This window comes from Lactuca serriola, chromosome 3, assembly GCF_051521515.1.
Source record: "Lactuca serriola cultivar US96UC23 chromosome 3, Lser_US96UC23_V15, whole genome shotgun sequence".
NCBI lineage: Eukaryota > Viridiplantae > Streptophyta > Magnoliopsida > Asterales > Asteraceae > Lactuca > Lactuca serriola.
This window is the reverse complement of record NC_136410.1, coordinates 6,145,044-6,161,160: the sequence shown is the minus strand read 5'-3', so window position 1 is coordinate 6,161,160 and position 16,117 is coordinate 6,145,044. Positions and strand designations below refer to the sequence as shown.

General features: G+C 33.7%; 3 protein-coding genes and 1 pseudogene across 4 annotated transcripts; 2 read left to right on the top strand and 2 right to left on the bottom strand.

Annotated features, from left to right (window-relative positions):
- Positions 1-1,932: 1,932 nt before the first annotated feature.
- LOC145091371 (miraculin pseudogene) lies at positions 1,933-2,732 on the top strand (annotated as a pseudogene).
- On the bottom strand, positions 2,709-4,682 carry CLP2 (CLP protease proteolytic subunit 2). The gene is made up of 8 exons (XM_079029068.1): positions 4,532-4,682; positions 4,400-4,443; positions 4,231-4,303; positions 3,828-3,945; positions 3,599-3,736; positions 3,396-3,512; positions 3,128-3,292; positions 2,709-3,050 (listed from the first exon to the last, which is right to left on the bottom strand). The coding sequence occupies exons 1-8, from the start codon at positions 4,594-4,596 to the stop codon at positions 2,913-2,915; spliced, it is 858 nt and encodes a 285-aa protein (XP_078885194.1). The 5' UTR covers positions 4,597-4,682; the 3' UTR covers positions 2,709-2,912.
- Positions 4,683-4,772: 90 nt separating this feature from the next.
- LOC145091372 (Ribosomal L18p/L5e family protein) lies at positions 4,773-5,785 on the top strand. 2 transcript variants are annotated; one of them, XM_079029070.1, is made up of 3 exons: positions 4,773-4,834; positions 4,921-5,138; positions 5,212-5,785. In XM_079029070.1, exons 2-3 carry the CDS (start codon positions 5,043-5,045, stop codon positions 5,662-5,664), a joined length of 549 nt encoding a protein of 182 aa, XP_078885196.1. In that variant the 5' UTR covers positions 4,773-4,834; positions 4,921-5,042; the 3' UTR covers positions 5,665-5,785. The 2 variants fall into 2 exon arrangements, with proteins under 2 accessions (XP_078885196.1, XP_078885197.1); XM_079029071.1 differs by having other exon boundaries at positions 4,777-4,834; positions 5,007-5,138.
- A 2,362-nt stretch (positions 5,786-8,147) lies between these two features.
- On the bottom strand, positions 8,148-10,275 carry LOC145094247 (uncharacterized). Its single transcript, XM_079032536.1, has 3 exons — positions 9,810-10,275; positions 8,542-8,749; positions 8,148-8,436 (listed from the first exon to the last, which is right to left on the bottom strand). Exons 1-3 carry the CDS (start codon positions 10,134-10,136, stop codon positions 8,189-8,191), a joined length of 783 nt encoding a protein of 260 aa, XP_078888662.1. The 5' UTR covers positions 10,137-10,275; the 3' UTR covers positions 8,148-8,188.
- Positions 10,276-16,117: the final 5,842 nt, after the last annotated feature.

Genomic DNA, 16,117 nt, shown 5'->3' with positions numbered 1-16,117 from the left:
GGTACTTGTGCCACGACCACCTCATGTTAATATAATTAATTGTATTTGGCTTTTTAAGAAAAAGCTTAATGCAGATGACACTCTTTCCAGATACAAAGCCTGTTTGGTTGCTAATGGGCGTAGTCAGAGACCCGTTATAGACTGTGATGAGACGTTTAGTCTTGTTGTTAAGCCAACCACTATTCGCATTGTTCTTAGTATTGCCATTACTCATCAATGACCTATTCGACAACTGGATGTCAAGAATGCTTTTCTTCATGGGCATCTTCATGAGACAATATATATCCAACAACCCCCTGGTTTCCGTGATTCATCCAGGCCTACTCATGTTTGCTTACTTCAGAGATCTCTCTATGGTCTCAAGCAAGCTCCTCGTGTCTGGTTTTAGTGATTTGCCTTATTTATCTCACGTATTGGTTTTGTTCATAGCAGGTGTGACTCATCTCTTTTTATCTACAGTCAGGTCTCTCATATGGCATATATTCTTTTATACGTGGATGACATTACTCTCATTGGTACTTCTACTCCACTGTTGTCTCATATCACCTCATTATTAAGTGCTGAGTTTGCCATGAAAGACCTTGGAGACCTTCACTACTTTCTTGGTATTTCGGCTACTCGATCTACTACAGGTCTGTTTCTTTCTCAACAAAAGTATGCAACCGAGATTCTTGATCGTGCCTCTATGATTAATTGTAAACCAGCTAGCACACCGGCATATCTGTCCACCAAATTTGATGGGTCGGGCCCTCTTGTTGCGGATCCTACTTTATATCGCAGTTTAGCTGGTGCTCTGCAGTATCTCACGTTTACCAAACCTGACATCACTTATGTTGTTCAACAAATTTGCTTATACATGCATGATCCTCGTGACTTGTGAGCCTCATTTTACGTTCTTAAGCGGATTTTGCGCTATCTCAGGGGTACTATTGATCATGGTCTTCAAATGTTCTCATCTCCAAATCATGATCTCATTGCCTACTCTGATGCTGACTGGGCAGGGTGTCCAGTCACCAGGTGGTCCACGTCTGGCTATTGTGTTTTCTTGGGTCACAATCTTCTGTCTTGGTCTTCTAAATGACAGAACACGACGTCACTTTAAGTGCCGAAGCTGAATATCGTGGTGTCGCTAATGCAGTTGCTGAGACATGTTGGATACGTAACCTTTTGCTTGAGCTTCGTTACTCTCCTCCCAAGGCCACCATTGTTTATTGTGATAATGTCAGCGTCGTATACATGCCTGCGAATCCGGTTCAACATCAACGGACAAAACACGTTGAAATTAATCTTCATTTTGTTCAAGACAAGGTCGCTACAGGTCATGTTCGTGTGCTTCATGTACCCTCTTCCTCTCAATATGCCGACATATTCACAAATAGTCTACCTTCATCGTTATTTCTTGATTTTCGGTCCAACTTAAATGTCCGGGAGTCCCCTCCCGTTCTCACTACGGGGGGCTGTTAGCGATATTTATTATGTATTTGTATTCTTGTATTTGATAGTTGGCTAGGGTACGGCGTACGGCCCAATTAGTTATGGCCTCTTCTCTTGTAAACTATTTATACCCATTTGTTTAATGATATTACAAAAAGAAAGGAATTTATCAAAATAACTGATATTATTCTATAGAAATGAACTTCTCTAAGTAAAGGTATATGTAAAGCAAATACTAAATAGCATATTAGCATATTTCATTTTGTTTAAAATATATGTTAAATGCATTTTTTTAGATAATAAAAAGAAGACTATTTATCATTTAATAAATTAATAAATTGTTCTGTGAGCAATAATATAATGTGGGCGCAAGGAGAGCCAATCGTTTCTCACCCAACTCCTTCAGATCTCGTTGAGAGAGCTGTTGACCGTTGACCATATTTATATATATCTTACATAAATGCATCTGCTTCTTTCTATAGGATAGGCTATATGTAGAAACCCAAATCCAAATTGGGTTCCAAAAGTCCAAACCCACGTCGCAAACTTTCCATCTATAAATACCAATAATAACACTCACATTCTCAATTCCATAATCCACTTGGAAATGAAGTCAAACATCTTGATTCCACTTCCATTCATCCTGATCCTGTTTCTCTTATCAGCCAATTCCGCTCCCGATTCCGTCCTCGACACCACCGGAAAAAACCTCCGACCAGGAATCAACTACCATGTCATGCCGGCAGCTAGAGACGGAAAGGGCGGCGGAATCACACTTACCAACAACACCTGCCCTTCCGGCATTACCCAATTCCACACCCACAACTACGAATTGCCATTGACTTTCTCTCCAGTCAACCCCAAGAAAGGCATAATCCGCCTTTCCACAGACGTCAACATCAAGTTCATGGGTCCCACTCCCACCCGTTGCAATGAGTCAAATGTATGGAGGCTGAAATACGATGAATCTATAAAGCAGTATTTTGTGATGGTGGGAGGTGTAGAAGGAAACCCGGGACGCGAAACACTCGATAACTGGTTTAAGATTGAGAAAACTGATGATGGTTATAAGTTTGTTTTCTGTCCCACTGTGTGTAACTTCTGTAAGGTGATTTGCAGAGATGTGGGAATATTTTTAGATGGTAATGGAATGAGACGATTGGCACTCAGTGATGTTCCTTTTTCAGTGATTTTCATGCATTAAAAAATCATGTATGATTCCATTGTATTTAACTTTGTGTTCTATCTTATTATTACTATTTACTCAAATAAAATTAATGACATACGTATACCCAACATATATTATACACCCAACACATTTGTCATCATGTGTAATCACAGCATATTCTAAGATGTATGAAACAATCAGTTTGCTTTATATCCACTCCTAATCATAAAACATAAATAAAATACAAGGAAAAGGAAAAGGAAAAAGGACTATAATAGAGTTTTTTTCATTTGAATGACAACTAACTAGACTAACCGAGACCTGTACCAGCTTCTTGCCTTGGTGCATCTGCTTTTATACGTGGAGGCCTAACGATTCGGTCAATCAGCCCATAATCCAAAGCTTCTTGAGCATTGAACCTCTTAATCCTACTTAAGTCCTTGTGAACCTGTGCATGTTATTACTTATTATTATGGTTTATCAGTGAAATGACCATTTTGCCCTAGTAAGAATGTGATACTATACCTGTTCCACAGGTTGGCCTGTCTTTTGAGCTAACTCCTTGAAAAGATAATCTCTGATCCTTAGAAGCTCGTTTGCCTCATTTTGAATATCATCAGCCTGACCACGAGCAGCGCCAGCTGGCGACTCTAAAGCAATTCTCGAAAGGGGCATTGCAAACCGTTGACCCTTTACAGTTATCACAATAATGGAAAAGATAAATATCATACTACTTCATTGCTTTTTTGCATTCGTTTACCAAAAAAAAAAATTTTAAAAAATGTAAAATCACCTTTTCGCCAGCTGCAAGAAGAAAGCCAGCAAGATTATAGGCATATCCGACACAGTGGGTTCCAATTGGGCTTTGCAAGCTTTGCATTGTGTCATAAATGGCCATGCTTGGAGTAAGCTGAAAAAACATGGAAAGTCAAGGTCAAAGCACATTACAAGTATACATTTTATAAATCTCATTTATGATGCAGAAAAAAAACTCACGTCTCCACCAGGGCCATTGATGTACATATACATTCTTTTGGAATTGTCAACACTGTCAAGGTACAACATTGTTGCAAGAATTTGGTTACTGAACTCTTCATCTATGTTTTGACCTATAAAGATGACTCGTTCACGATACTGCAAAGAAATTGAATAAAAATATCTATCAGCTAAGTTTTGGGGATTTTTACAAAATAAAATTTAGAAAAAAAAAAGCTAAAGGAGTTACAAGAGCATTCCACAAATCAACCCACTGCCAGGTTCCTTCACCAGGAACCCTGTAGGGCACTCTTGGAGTCCCAATTGGCATCATGGTGATGCGTCCCCTTGCTGGCTTTATGCCAATCCTGAAAATGGAGGTAAACTGTTATGGAAATTGAAGGTGTATTGTATTATATGTGTAGGTCATAAGTCATAACACTTGCTTGAAATTGTTCATACATAATACTGATACTAGAGTTAGCAGATCTAGCCCTTTTCTACAAATTTTGATGTTGAATTCCAAGTGTCAGCGCACCTTTTGGGACCAAATTCGTTAGGAATGTGGCTTACAATGATGTTATACAATCGGAACACATTAAGATAGAACATTGATTCAAACTTAAGAATAGAGTATAGGATTTGGTATATACCTGGGTTCAATACTTTTATGAATTTTCTTGTGCAGTTCAGCACTCAGATTAGGTCTCGAAATTCCATAAGAATCTGTTTAGCGCAGAAAAGGAATATAAACATTTAGAGAATGAGTCGATAAGAAAATTGAAGATAAGAGGAAGTAATTGACGAAAAAAAAAATCTAACTTGGAGATTGAAGCCGTAATCCCACGAAAACCTTGTCTCCGAAGCTGTCGAATAAACAACATAATATATAGTTAATGGAAAGTCGTTGTTTCGATTAGCGAAAGGAAACCGAGTGTTGATGCGAGAACTGACCTGAGAGAAGGCTGAGGCGGGTGTAAATACGAGGAACAGGTGATGGAATTGAGAGAGACCGCCATTGTTGCAAGTTACACACAGCAACCAAACAGATTATGTAAAAGGGGCGCATTTTGTGTTAGGAACTTGGAAGATAAATACGGGTCGGATCTTATTGTTATAACCGAATAGGAATGGAGCACTAACCCGAATCCATTAAAACATAGGCCCAGTTGCATTTTTCTTTTAATCAAGGAAAGCGTTATATCTGTCGGACATAAAAAACAAAACCCTAGCTTGCTCTTGGTTTGTTGTCGCTTCGTAAGTTCATTTGTTTTCAGAAATTTCAAATTCACTTAAAAGTTTTCTTGATTTGAAATTTATTTTATTACATGATTAATTGACAGAGTACAAATCGTAAACATATATCTGTGAATGGTGTAACATTACTTGGAATTTGTTGAGGATTGTGGATTGTTTTGTTGCACACCAGGTGTTCGATCAATTGTCTTATATTTGTCTGCGAATCATGTTGAAAAGGATATGTTGTATGCCATATACAAATGGAGGCGAGAAGTCGAAATTCTTGTTGCAGGCTATTACGAGGCATATTCACAGTGGTGAGGTACGTGGTGAATTTGCAAGATCAAAATGTTATTGTTATCGAAATCTTGAAACATTTGGGTTTGATGTTGCAGGCTCGTTGTTCAGCAAGAAGCTTTTTTGGAGTAGAGGACTTTGTAGACGATGACAACAGTCGTCCATACACATACCAGAAGGAAAAGAAATCCAAGAATCCAAACAAGCACATATCATTCAAACAGCGTACAATAGCTTACATGGAGCCCTTCACTCTAGATGTGTTCATCTCAAAGCGATTTGTTTCAGCCTCGTTGACACACAGGGTAACAAGCAGACAAGTGGCAGTTGCAGGGACAAACTCAAAGGACATAAAAGCAGCACTTCAATCTCGATCAGATATTCCTGCTTGTTTGGCGATTGGGAGGATTTTGTCTGAAAGGGCTAGAGAAGCTGATGTGTACACAGCTTCTTATACACCCAGAGAAAGGGATAAGTTTGAAGGTAAAATTAGAGCTGTTGTTCAATCCCTTATTGATAATGGTATTGATGTTAAAATTTATCTTGATTGATATTAATAAAACAAACAATGATCCACCTCATTTCCCATTACTATTATGCTTATGCTGAACTAAGCTCTGTAATGTAAAATATTGTTTCTTTGGTAAATATTTAGATATTATTATTATTTAATGATCATCCATCCATCCATCCATCCATCCATCCATGTATGTGGTGTAAAAGTTTACAAAAAAAATGTTTTACAAAGTTGCAGTCATTAACTTGTTATTAATCATCATGTAATTGAGATATTGATTAAAAGCTTAGTGTACTACTCAGAACGCAATCTCATCTCATCTCACGCCCTAATATAAAATCTCATCTCTGAAAACAGTTAAGCTATTTACCATCAACTGTTGCATATTAAGGCAGTTGAATTGTATTATATCATTTAGGTATATTTCTAAACAGACAAAACTGCAAAAATGATCCAAATAGGTTTCTCATTTTACATGTGGTTAAGGGCGAAACCTATAAAAAAATTGTAAATTTGGTCATTTTCAACAAGTTTTGTTGTGGTTTTGGTCCCTTTTCCATTAACTTTAACAACATAACTGTTAACTTTTTTAAAATAGCTATTTTATCCTCAGAAGCCAAACTATAAGGACCATTTCTACACATGTTTTTTTTTATTGAATTATTATATATTAATAAATGTTATTTTTATTATATACTCATTTATATATTAAAAAAATATTGTTTAATTATATTATCAATTTCTTTTAATTAAACTTTTTATTTATTTGTTATCGGATATTTTAATTGGATCATTATATATTAATAAATATTATTTTTAATATATAATATTGATATATTAATAAATATTATCATATTGGATTATTAATTTATTTTAGTTAATTTTGTTTATTTGAGTAATTCTTCTAATTGGATTATTATATATTAATAAATATTATTTTTAATTTATAATATTTATATTCTAACAAATCTAATATTATCAGATTATTAATTTCTTTTAGTTAATTTTTTAAACTCTTTTTTATTATTATTTCTTTTTTCTTGAAATATGATTTTTAATTTATTATTTTTTATATAATAAATATTATTTTTTGGATTATTAGTTTATTAGTTTATTTTTAATGTATACTATTAATTCTTTTTACTTTTATTAGTTCCACCACAAAGTTGTCGGAATACGCAAAAGTACTACCTGCTCATCAACGAAAATCGTTGCATTCAATGCCAAAAACCTTTATCGAAGGTTTGACGTAAACCGTACTAACTTTTTCCACCCAACATCCCATATAGCCACCTACGACAACCTCTTCACAATCTGCTAGAATCCTCCATATCTCATACAATGCTTAATAAACTCCTACAAACATTAAAAGTGGTGGTGGTGATCAGGTGATTGTAGTGGTGTTATCACAGGTGACTACCGTCATCATTGGTTGGAAAAAGTTGGTGAGTTTCTATCCAATATCTGATGACGATGTTTTGTGGTTATCCCGATGATTTTCGATGATGAGAGGCGATGTTTTTGCGTATTCTGGCGATTTTGCGGTGGAACTAATAAAATTAAAAAAAAATTAATAGAATCTAAAAAACAAACTAATAAACTAATAATCCAATAAAATAATATTTATTATATAAAAAATAATAAATTAAAAATAATATTCCGATAAAAAAGAATTAATCCAAAAAAAGAGTTAAAAGTTAACTAAAAGAATTAATAATCTAATAATGTTATATTTATTAGGATATAAATGTTATAAATTTATACCCTAATAAATATAAATTTATGATCGTAAGTCATGCAAATTGAAATCGTGATATTTATGATCGTAAGTCCACTACTGGGTATTGTGTTTTTCTTGGAGATTAATTGATATCATGGAAAAACAAGAAACAAGATGTTGTTTCTCGATCTTCTACATAATTTGAGTATCGAGTCATGGTTATCGCCACTGAGTCATGGCTATCGCCACTTTGTGAGATTGTTTGGTTGAGATGACTTCTTGCAGATATGGGCGTTCACATCTCTCAACCTACCCCTTTGTATTGTGACAACGATAGTGTGATAATGATTGTCAAGAATTCAGTGGTTCATGAGTGCACAAAGCAAATTGAGATTGACTGTTATTTCACCCGTCATCATCTCCAGAAGGGCACTATCTCCCTTCCTTATGTTCCTTCCTCTTTGCAGATTGCTGATATTCTTATGAAGCCGTTGACTGCTCCACGATTCCATTTTTTGTCTGACAAACTCGCAATGCTTATTGTTGTTGCATTGTGAGTTTGAGAGTGGATGTTAGCCTAAGAAGATTTTGAGCTTTATTTTGTATTGAGTTTTATGATTGAGTCTTTTAGCTTGGAAACCCTAATTAGCTAGTCTATATATTATGTCTTTTCCTTTCATTGTATTTGTACTTCTCTTTTTCTTTTTGATAATAATACGAAACCTTAGACATTATATGTCTTTCACTTGTTAGTTTACATAGATTACCATCTCTAGAAACAATTTTTGTCTTCTAAATTTTTAGTAACAATATGTACATATATTTATTTGATCAAAAATCAACCATCAAAACAACCCAAGAATCTACAAATCTTATTCGTCATTGTTATTATTTTCTTGAATTCTTGACATACAAGTTCTCTCAAGAAAATATTCAAACTCGAAGTTGGAGAATCGTTTATAGTAGACTCAACAATCTTTGAATCAACAGAGCCGTTAGAAGACATATCTTCTTTGTCATTCACACTCTTACGCATATAGAAACTTCTGCTCCCAATTTCTCCTATCAGGTTTGATTTATCCAAACCTATGTTCACAGTATAAGTTTTAATTAGAATATAACTATTATACTATATTTAAAAAGAGTAATCTTCCTATTAAGTCCATTAAAAAAAGAAAAAAAGACACTTACGTTTAAGACTAAAATACGAGTGATGCAACTCATAGGAAGAGGTGACATCTTGATGAATTCGAGGACTCCTTCCTTCGGCATTATATTTGTTCATAACAAGTCTTATTGTCTCGTCAACACTCGAACCCAATTTCACCAAAGCTCGAATGGGTCCCGGGCTTCCCTCAACCATTACCTTAACCACAACTTTTGCATCTTTGTTGTAACTCTGCATTACGCTAAGATTTTTTCTTTTAGCTAAATTGAAACTATTTTAAATCATTCAAAAGTATTAAATTTAATATTTTGTCTTCCTAGTTTTCAACATTACATTATAAAAAGTGTTGATTTAAAAAGAAAAAATATATATATGCGCGATATGTAATGCACATTTAAAGCTAGAAACAGAAACTTTAATAAAGTATTGGTTCTTGGTATGTCATTTTCATGGACGTTGACTAAATATCTCATTTATTTAATCGGCCATGAATGTCCGAATCGACGGATATGTAGTCGCATTTTTGGTCGGTAAAAAGAAATTAACAAATTTTGTATTAACCGTTCATCATCATGATGCTTGACATCATGCATGTCTATATCAATATATTTAAGAAATAATCAAATTATTTTTATAAATCTGAATATAAGACCTCTAATTATAATTCTTATTATTAAGAATTACAACCATAAAGCTGAATCAGCACAACTAGTCTAGTAGAAAATTATTATATATAAGGCTGAATCAGAAACATCTAATGAATTTGATGATATCATATTTAGGTTAAGATCATCAAGTAAATCCAAAATAAGAATTTAATATATTCTTTGTATGGAAAAGGGTAACTAGTTTAACATGTTCCCGGATTAATCGGTCTCACAAAGTATATACTATAATATTTGTTTAAACACGTAGTTTAAGATAATATGTTATTGTTATTATGATGTTACATTGTCCAATAAAATTATCTATATTTGTTTAGATATATAATTAAGGAAAATATTCGATAATTAATGGAGTCTAATATTTTGAATTCTCTTCAATTTTGACAAACTACATAATTATTATGATCGGCAGTATCTGATTTCATGTCTAAATTTCTCGATCAAAAACAGTAGTCGCTGTTGATCATCATGTTAAATTTGTATCTGCGACTAATTCAACAGCCTAAGGCTTAGAACAAATTCGGATCAAATTATACTGAATTAAATCATTGCGAGCGTCTTTTATAAATCTAAACCAACATGCATGACATCTAACAATTAGAAATTAAGAAATTGATTTGGTTTACCTTACTTTTTTCAGGCGAATTAGGCAATAACTCAGGAGACGACGAGAATACATCTGTAGAGATCCGAGTTCGAAAAATCGAGCAACTGTCACCTGGCGGAGTCATATACCGATGATCATCTCCGACATCAACAGCAGCATCGGCGAGAGAGATACCAGTGACCGACAGAGTAGGCTCGGAGTTGCATCTGTTGATTGATTTCGAATATTGCTTCTTCCAATTTGACGATCGATGAATTGCTACTTTCCGGTGAGTAGAAGGTGACGGATGAGGTGGTCTGATTCTCCGGCTGACCGGAATTCTTCGGCGGAGAGGCATCTGTGACATGTATTCGATGAACGCTGTTTCGAACGTGTGGAAAGATGTGTAAATTGGGTGGTGGAGTGGAATGTATCAATGTATAGTTTTAAGAGTGGGAGATAGGAATATGTTTGCTTAAGGAAGAGGTAAATGGTCCTTGGTGGTCTCGTAAAGCATGTCTGCATTTAAATTTAAATTATTGATTTCCCTTTTTCTTCATTTACATTTCTATCTCCTTGTTCCATTATTATATATATTATTAATTAATATATTAATTTTGGACAAGGCTGGTGAATAGTGTTTATTTTCCATTGGTTTTAGGTAGACTTCATTGTTTTAGCCGGATGCCATCTTATAGAAGATGACTCATCTTTTTCGTCCTGACACGTGTCTCCTTTCGAATTCCTTTATGTTTATGCAAGCCTTGATTTTCCGTCTGCCTCTCTTTCTACCATCTCTTTGTTCTTCCGCCTTCCACAATCCGCCTTTTCTTCTCCGCTATCAATCTACACATCAACGCATCCCCTCTCTTTGTCTACGTACATATACATAGCAGTTGCCACCATCGTTTGCCTCCAAGTGTTGAAAGAAGATGGAATTAGGTCGCTCCCGTCTTATTGAAGCCTCGGTTTGTCGTTTGCTTATCCGCTTTTGTATACTAGGGCATAGATAACCAGAAGCGACCACCATGAATGATCGACCCCTACCACGACCATTGTTATCGTTCAAATCAAAAGTTATCCTCTATTTGTCTCTCACCAACGGTAAGATGTTTCATTATTTTGTGTATTATTAGATTTTTTTTGTTGGATTTATGAAATAGGGCAAGGTTCTCTAACGCCTTGTTCCTGAGTTCTACTTAATTGATGAATATAGAGGGAATGTGAGGGATGTCGAAGGAAAATCGTGTTCCCGAGTTTAATTAATGTAAGGAAAGTGACGGGAATGAAATGATTTTGGAGCCATATATTTTTCCTTTCAAAATTTTCCTCCCAAATTGGACGAATTTTGGAAGAAAGTGAAGTCTTTTTTTTCCCTCCTAAATTAGGACGACAGAAGTTTAAAATTTTTCTTTCATTTCCTTTGAACTTAGAAGCACGGGATAAGGAAAAAAAATTTCCCCTCACTTTCTTTCTATCAATATTTCATTCATTTTCCTTTATTGAATTTATAAAAAAAAAACTCGAGAATAAGGCGTAAAGCTTCACAATATGTGACAACGTTTTAGCTATAAAAGCTTGTAACTTTTTAAGGAACACGTAACTATCTGTGAATCGTTGTGTATTTAAGAAATTGTTCAAAAAAGCAGTTACTAGGAATTGATGGATTTGGAAAACCCATCTAAATTTTGAGTTGGATTTTTTATCATTTTTTATACTATTGTTGACGGTGAGTCTGTAACCGCCCAACATATCTAAGCTGTTCAAACTCTCTTAACTTTCAATCTCAGCCGCTTAAACTCCATAATTTACAGTTACTATAGGGTGGTTCTTCTCGCATTGGAACCGACAGCTTCCCCTCCCTAGTACGTCTTCAACGTCCCCGGTACGTGTTCAACCTCCACAACCGGTGATTAACTGCATACGTCACGACTCAATTGTGTGTCAAGGATTATTTGATAAGGAATATAAGAGTGACCATCTAGATCCCAAGCATACCTTTTTTTTCTTTCCCTTCGAAATCTACTCCTAATTTGATTTCATTAATTGTTGCAGGTTTCTATTGACGTTGCCTTCTTCCCCAAATTCTTATTGTGGGTTTTGCTTGGTGGTGTCAGGTTAGTATTATATAAGAGTTCGATTTCATTGTATTCCATTCTCTCGCACGCACTTATACTCAGGTGACCACTACCAGACGACAAGAGGATCAAATTGAAGATTAACAAATATGCTTTCCCACCAACGTCAACCCTTACTCGCTTCTAATGCTTCCCTCTTATAAAAAAAATATGGTAACAAAAACACGCACCGGCACAATATTTTTTCTCGATGAATATAAATTCAAGTGGTAGATTATGGAGAAGGGTGATAGTAACATCGTTTGAATCATTGCCAAAGGAGTTGTTTCAACTTTCAATGTCTTTACAAGTTGTTGGTCAAGGTAATGAATTTGAATTTGCATCTGTTTTAAATTCCTTACTCGATTGTTTAATTTTGGTTCAATTTCTTCTCGATAAATTTAGTCTTTGGGGTTTTTGATGCTTTGATGATGTTTTCAAGTCGGATGTTTGACTATGTCTTACATGTGTATGATAAAACACCTAAGAGGGATCAAAATTTAAGGGAATCCTTATTCTATTATAGAAATTTAGGTTTTTTTTTTTTGAAGTTTAATTTCCTTATATCTTTACTAAGGGTTCTTTTTTCATTGGGACACTACAAGAAGCTATCAAGAGACATGTATGAGGTTTGGATATAGAACTGATTCCATGTTTCATTTCATTGTAACTCCTCAAAAATTATGCTGCAATTAGAGGGACTTACATGAAACTCTAATGAGGAAGACATGCCAAACACGTAAACCTTAAATAGGGCTGCTGGAGTTGTCTGTGATGGTAGGCCTCTTGACAAATAACATTTTAGATAAATATTTATAATGTCATATATATATATATATATATATATATATATATATATATATATATATATATATATATATATATATATATATTGTTACTTTTAAATTAGTTACTACAAAGAATGTAGTTAATTTTTGTTACATTTCCTGACAACCAAATGCATGAAAAGTTCCACTAAGTTTTGTAACAAAACCTTAATTAATTTAATTTTCAGGAATATTTGGTAGAGATGTATGAGTGGTCTGGATCAAGTTGGGAACCATACCCATACGATGCAAATGCAGTTCAAGTCCAGTTCTACTTCTGCATGATGAGCCTTTATGTATTGAAGACCATATCCACTAATAATAAGGTACCCTCACGTGTATATTTATGTTTCTTTAAGTTTTAAACTGCAAAAAAGAATATTGTTTTTCTTCAGGTTTTGGATACAGGCGGACTCTTGCAAACTTTAGGTTATGAAATGTGGCCTCCATTGGTACACCTTTATGAGTTTGTTTAAACATATAATTACTAATTTCAACTACTATATTATTATGTATGAATATTTGATTAATTTTTGTTTCTATTTCTTTATTAAATGATTAAAATCCTATAATATTGATGATGAAATATATTTTGAAGTTGATGCAATTACTTAACTAGCGTCTGTTTTATTCTTAGAGAAAATGACAAAAATAGTCATTTACACTAATTGCATTACAAAAATAGCCAAAAAAAATCGAAATTACAAAATTGGCCACCCATTTCGCAGATGAGAAGGTCCCATCTGCGAAATGGGCTTCTCATCTGCGAAAGTACAAGTACCTAAAGCACAGTTGTGCTTTAGGTACTTGTACTTTCGCAGATGAGAAGCCCCATCTGCGAAATTACCTCCTCATATGCGAAATGCCCTCGTTTTGACTATAAAAACGTTTTTTTTTTTTTTTTTTTTTTTCATTTTTCACCATTCTCTACACAAAAACTCTCTCTAACTTTGGGCTTCTCTCGGAATTTTTGCTAGTTTTTGAAGAAAATGGAGGATTATGTCAACAATCCCGCAAATATGATTAGATTTTAACTCTTTTAATGTCAACAATCTCTTTATTTTATCATTTGTTGTATTATTTGTTGTGTTATTTTTGTTGTTTTTTTAGTTCTTGTATAACCTGAAATTTTGTATATTCTTATCGTATAATTGTTTATATAAAGTGCAAAATAGTCGTTTGTATATATATTTGTCGTATAAGTATAACATTTGTATTAGTTGAAAATTTGTCGTATATATATTGTTAGAAATTGTTTGTGTTTGTCGTATAAGTATAACATTTGTATAAATTGAAAATTTGTCGTATATATATTGTTAGAAATTGTTTGTATTTGTCGTGTAAGTTGAAAATTTGTATAAAGTTGTCGTATAACTTGCAAAATTGTTAGTTTGGTTGTCGTTTTATTTTTAAATTTTTTTGTTTATATGGTTATAAAATGTTAGAAAGATAAAAATTGTTTATATATTTGTCGTTTAAGTTGAAAATTTGTTTAAGTTGAAAATTTGTCGTTGATATATTTGTCGTTTAAGTTGAAAATATGTTTAATAAAATATTTATATAATTATGTATGATATTGTTTTCTATCGTAAATATATTTGTTGTATAACTTGGAAAATTGTTTATATATGTGTATGTTATTGTTTTTTATCGGAAATATATATATTAGTAATTAAGAAATTGTATTTGCAGTTCGTAATCATATATTTAAAAAAAAAATTTAGTTATCTAATTTGTTTTTGTGTTTTTTTTGCAGCATCATTTTAGTTTAATGAATACGAAAGCCTTTGCGAACCTAAAAGGCTCTGACGGTAACATATGGGAAGTATTTGAAGTTTTAGATGATGCCCGACGTGCTATTTTCAGAGATACTGTCTTTGGCTATTTTATTGATGTCCCTCGTTTACAAGGGGACGCTTTATTGTTTCATAAAATGTTCTTTCATCAGATCCGGCCGGACCCTGTTTTATCTCCAGATGGAATAAAACGTTTATATTTTCGAGTAGGCAATACCAAAATGGTTTATGGGCCGGAAGAGTTTTGTTTGATTACCGGCTTCAATTTTGGGGAGTATCCAAAAAACATTGGGAGAAAAGGGTCGGAAAAATTAATAAGCAGTAAAAAAAGATGTTTACTGCGTGAACGACTATTTCCGGACCATACTAATAGTTCGGTGAAAATCGGCGACCTGAAAAGTTTAATTTTAAATCAAACATTCCTAGCACTTGACGACTTTGATGCAGTTAGAGTATGTTTGATATACATTTTGTGTGAAGGTTTTTTGGGCAAAGAAGTTAACGATCGGGTGCCACAAGATTGGTTTTATTTGACTGAGAATTTGGATTTCTAGAATAGGTATATTTTCTTTACGTTAAAAGTTCTATTTTATTAAAGTTATAATTTATATAATAATCAAATTTTTTTTTGTTTTGTTAGCTTCGCTTGGGGTAGCTATCTCTGGGATTTTACTTATGTTGACCTTGAGGATACATGGAATAAGATACATAATTATTTATCACTTCCTGAGCGTGGTCAAACTTTAAAGTATTCCGTCTCAGGATTTACAGCTCCAATAAGGATATAAAAATTTTCTTATATTTAAATTGTTTTATTGTTATGTTTTTTATTTTAATTTTAACTTTTATTACTGTAATTGTAAAAAATTATAGATATGGATATATGAGATGATTCCGGCTGTTCGTGCATGTGGATTTGCATCGAGAAAAAATAAAGACTTGCCTCGGATGTAAAGATGGAGTGGAACAAAAAAATTGAAATGGGTTGACGTGAACAAGATTTGGTCAAAGATGCAGGTTTAAAAATATTTCGTTTATTATTAATAAAGTTGATTATTATACTTTTATATGCATTTTTAATATGTTTAATTTTTTTAGGAGGGGCTACCACCAAGACAAAACATGATGAGCGTGAGGAAAAATGTTGGCAACGGATGTTGCTATAGATGGAGACCTATCAGATATAATTGTAAGCTCCTGCATATTTCCTATGCAATCACGTAGTTTTTGAAAAAACCATGTCCAAGAATCAGTACACTCATTTTTGCATATACCATATGCAACCGGTAATATTTGATTTTGTCCGTCCTTAGTAACTGCAAGTAGCATGGTACCTTTGAACTCGCCCTTTAGGTGAGCTCCATCTACTACTAGGGTCGGCTTACAAAACTTGACAAAAGCTTGTACCTACAATACATTGTATATCAATTCAAAGACACCAAAATAAATATTAAAAAAAATTAGGACATGATAATACTAACCGAGCAACCGAGTGCGACGTACAAAAACTCAAAGCGATCATCAGCATCTGTTTTAATATGTGTGACAGTACCCGGATTATGTTTGGCCAAGTTGTGACAATACGCCGGAAGTTTGGTAAAAGAATCC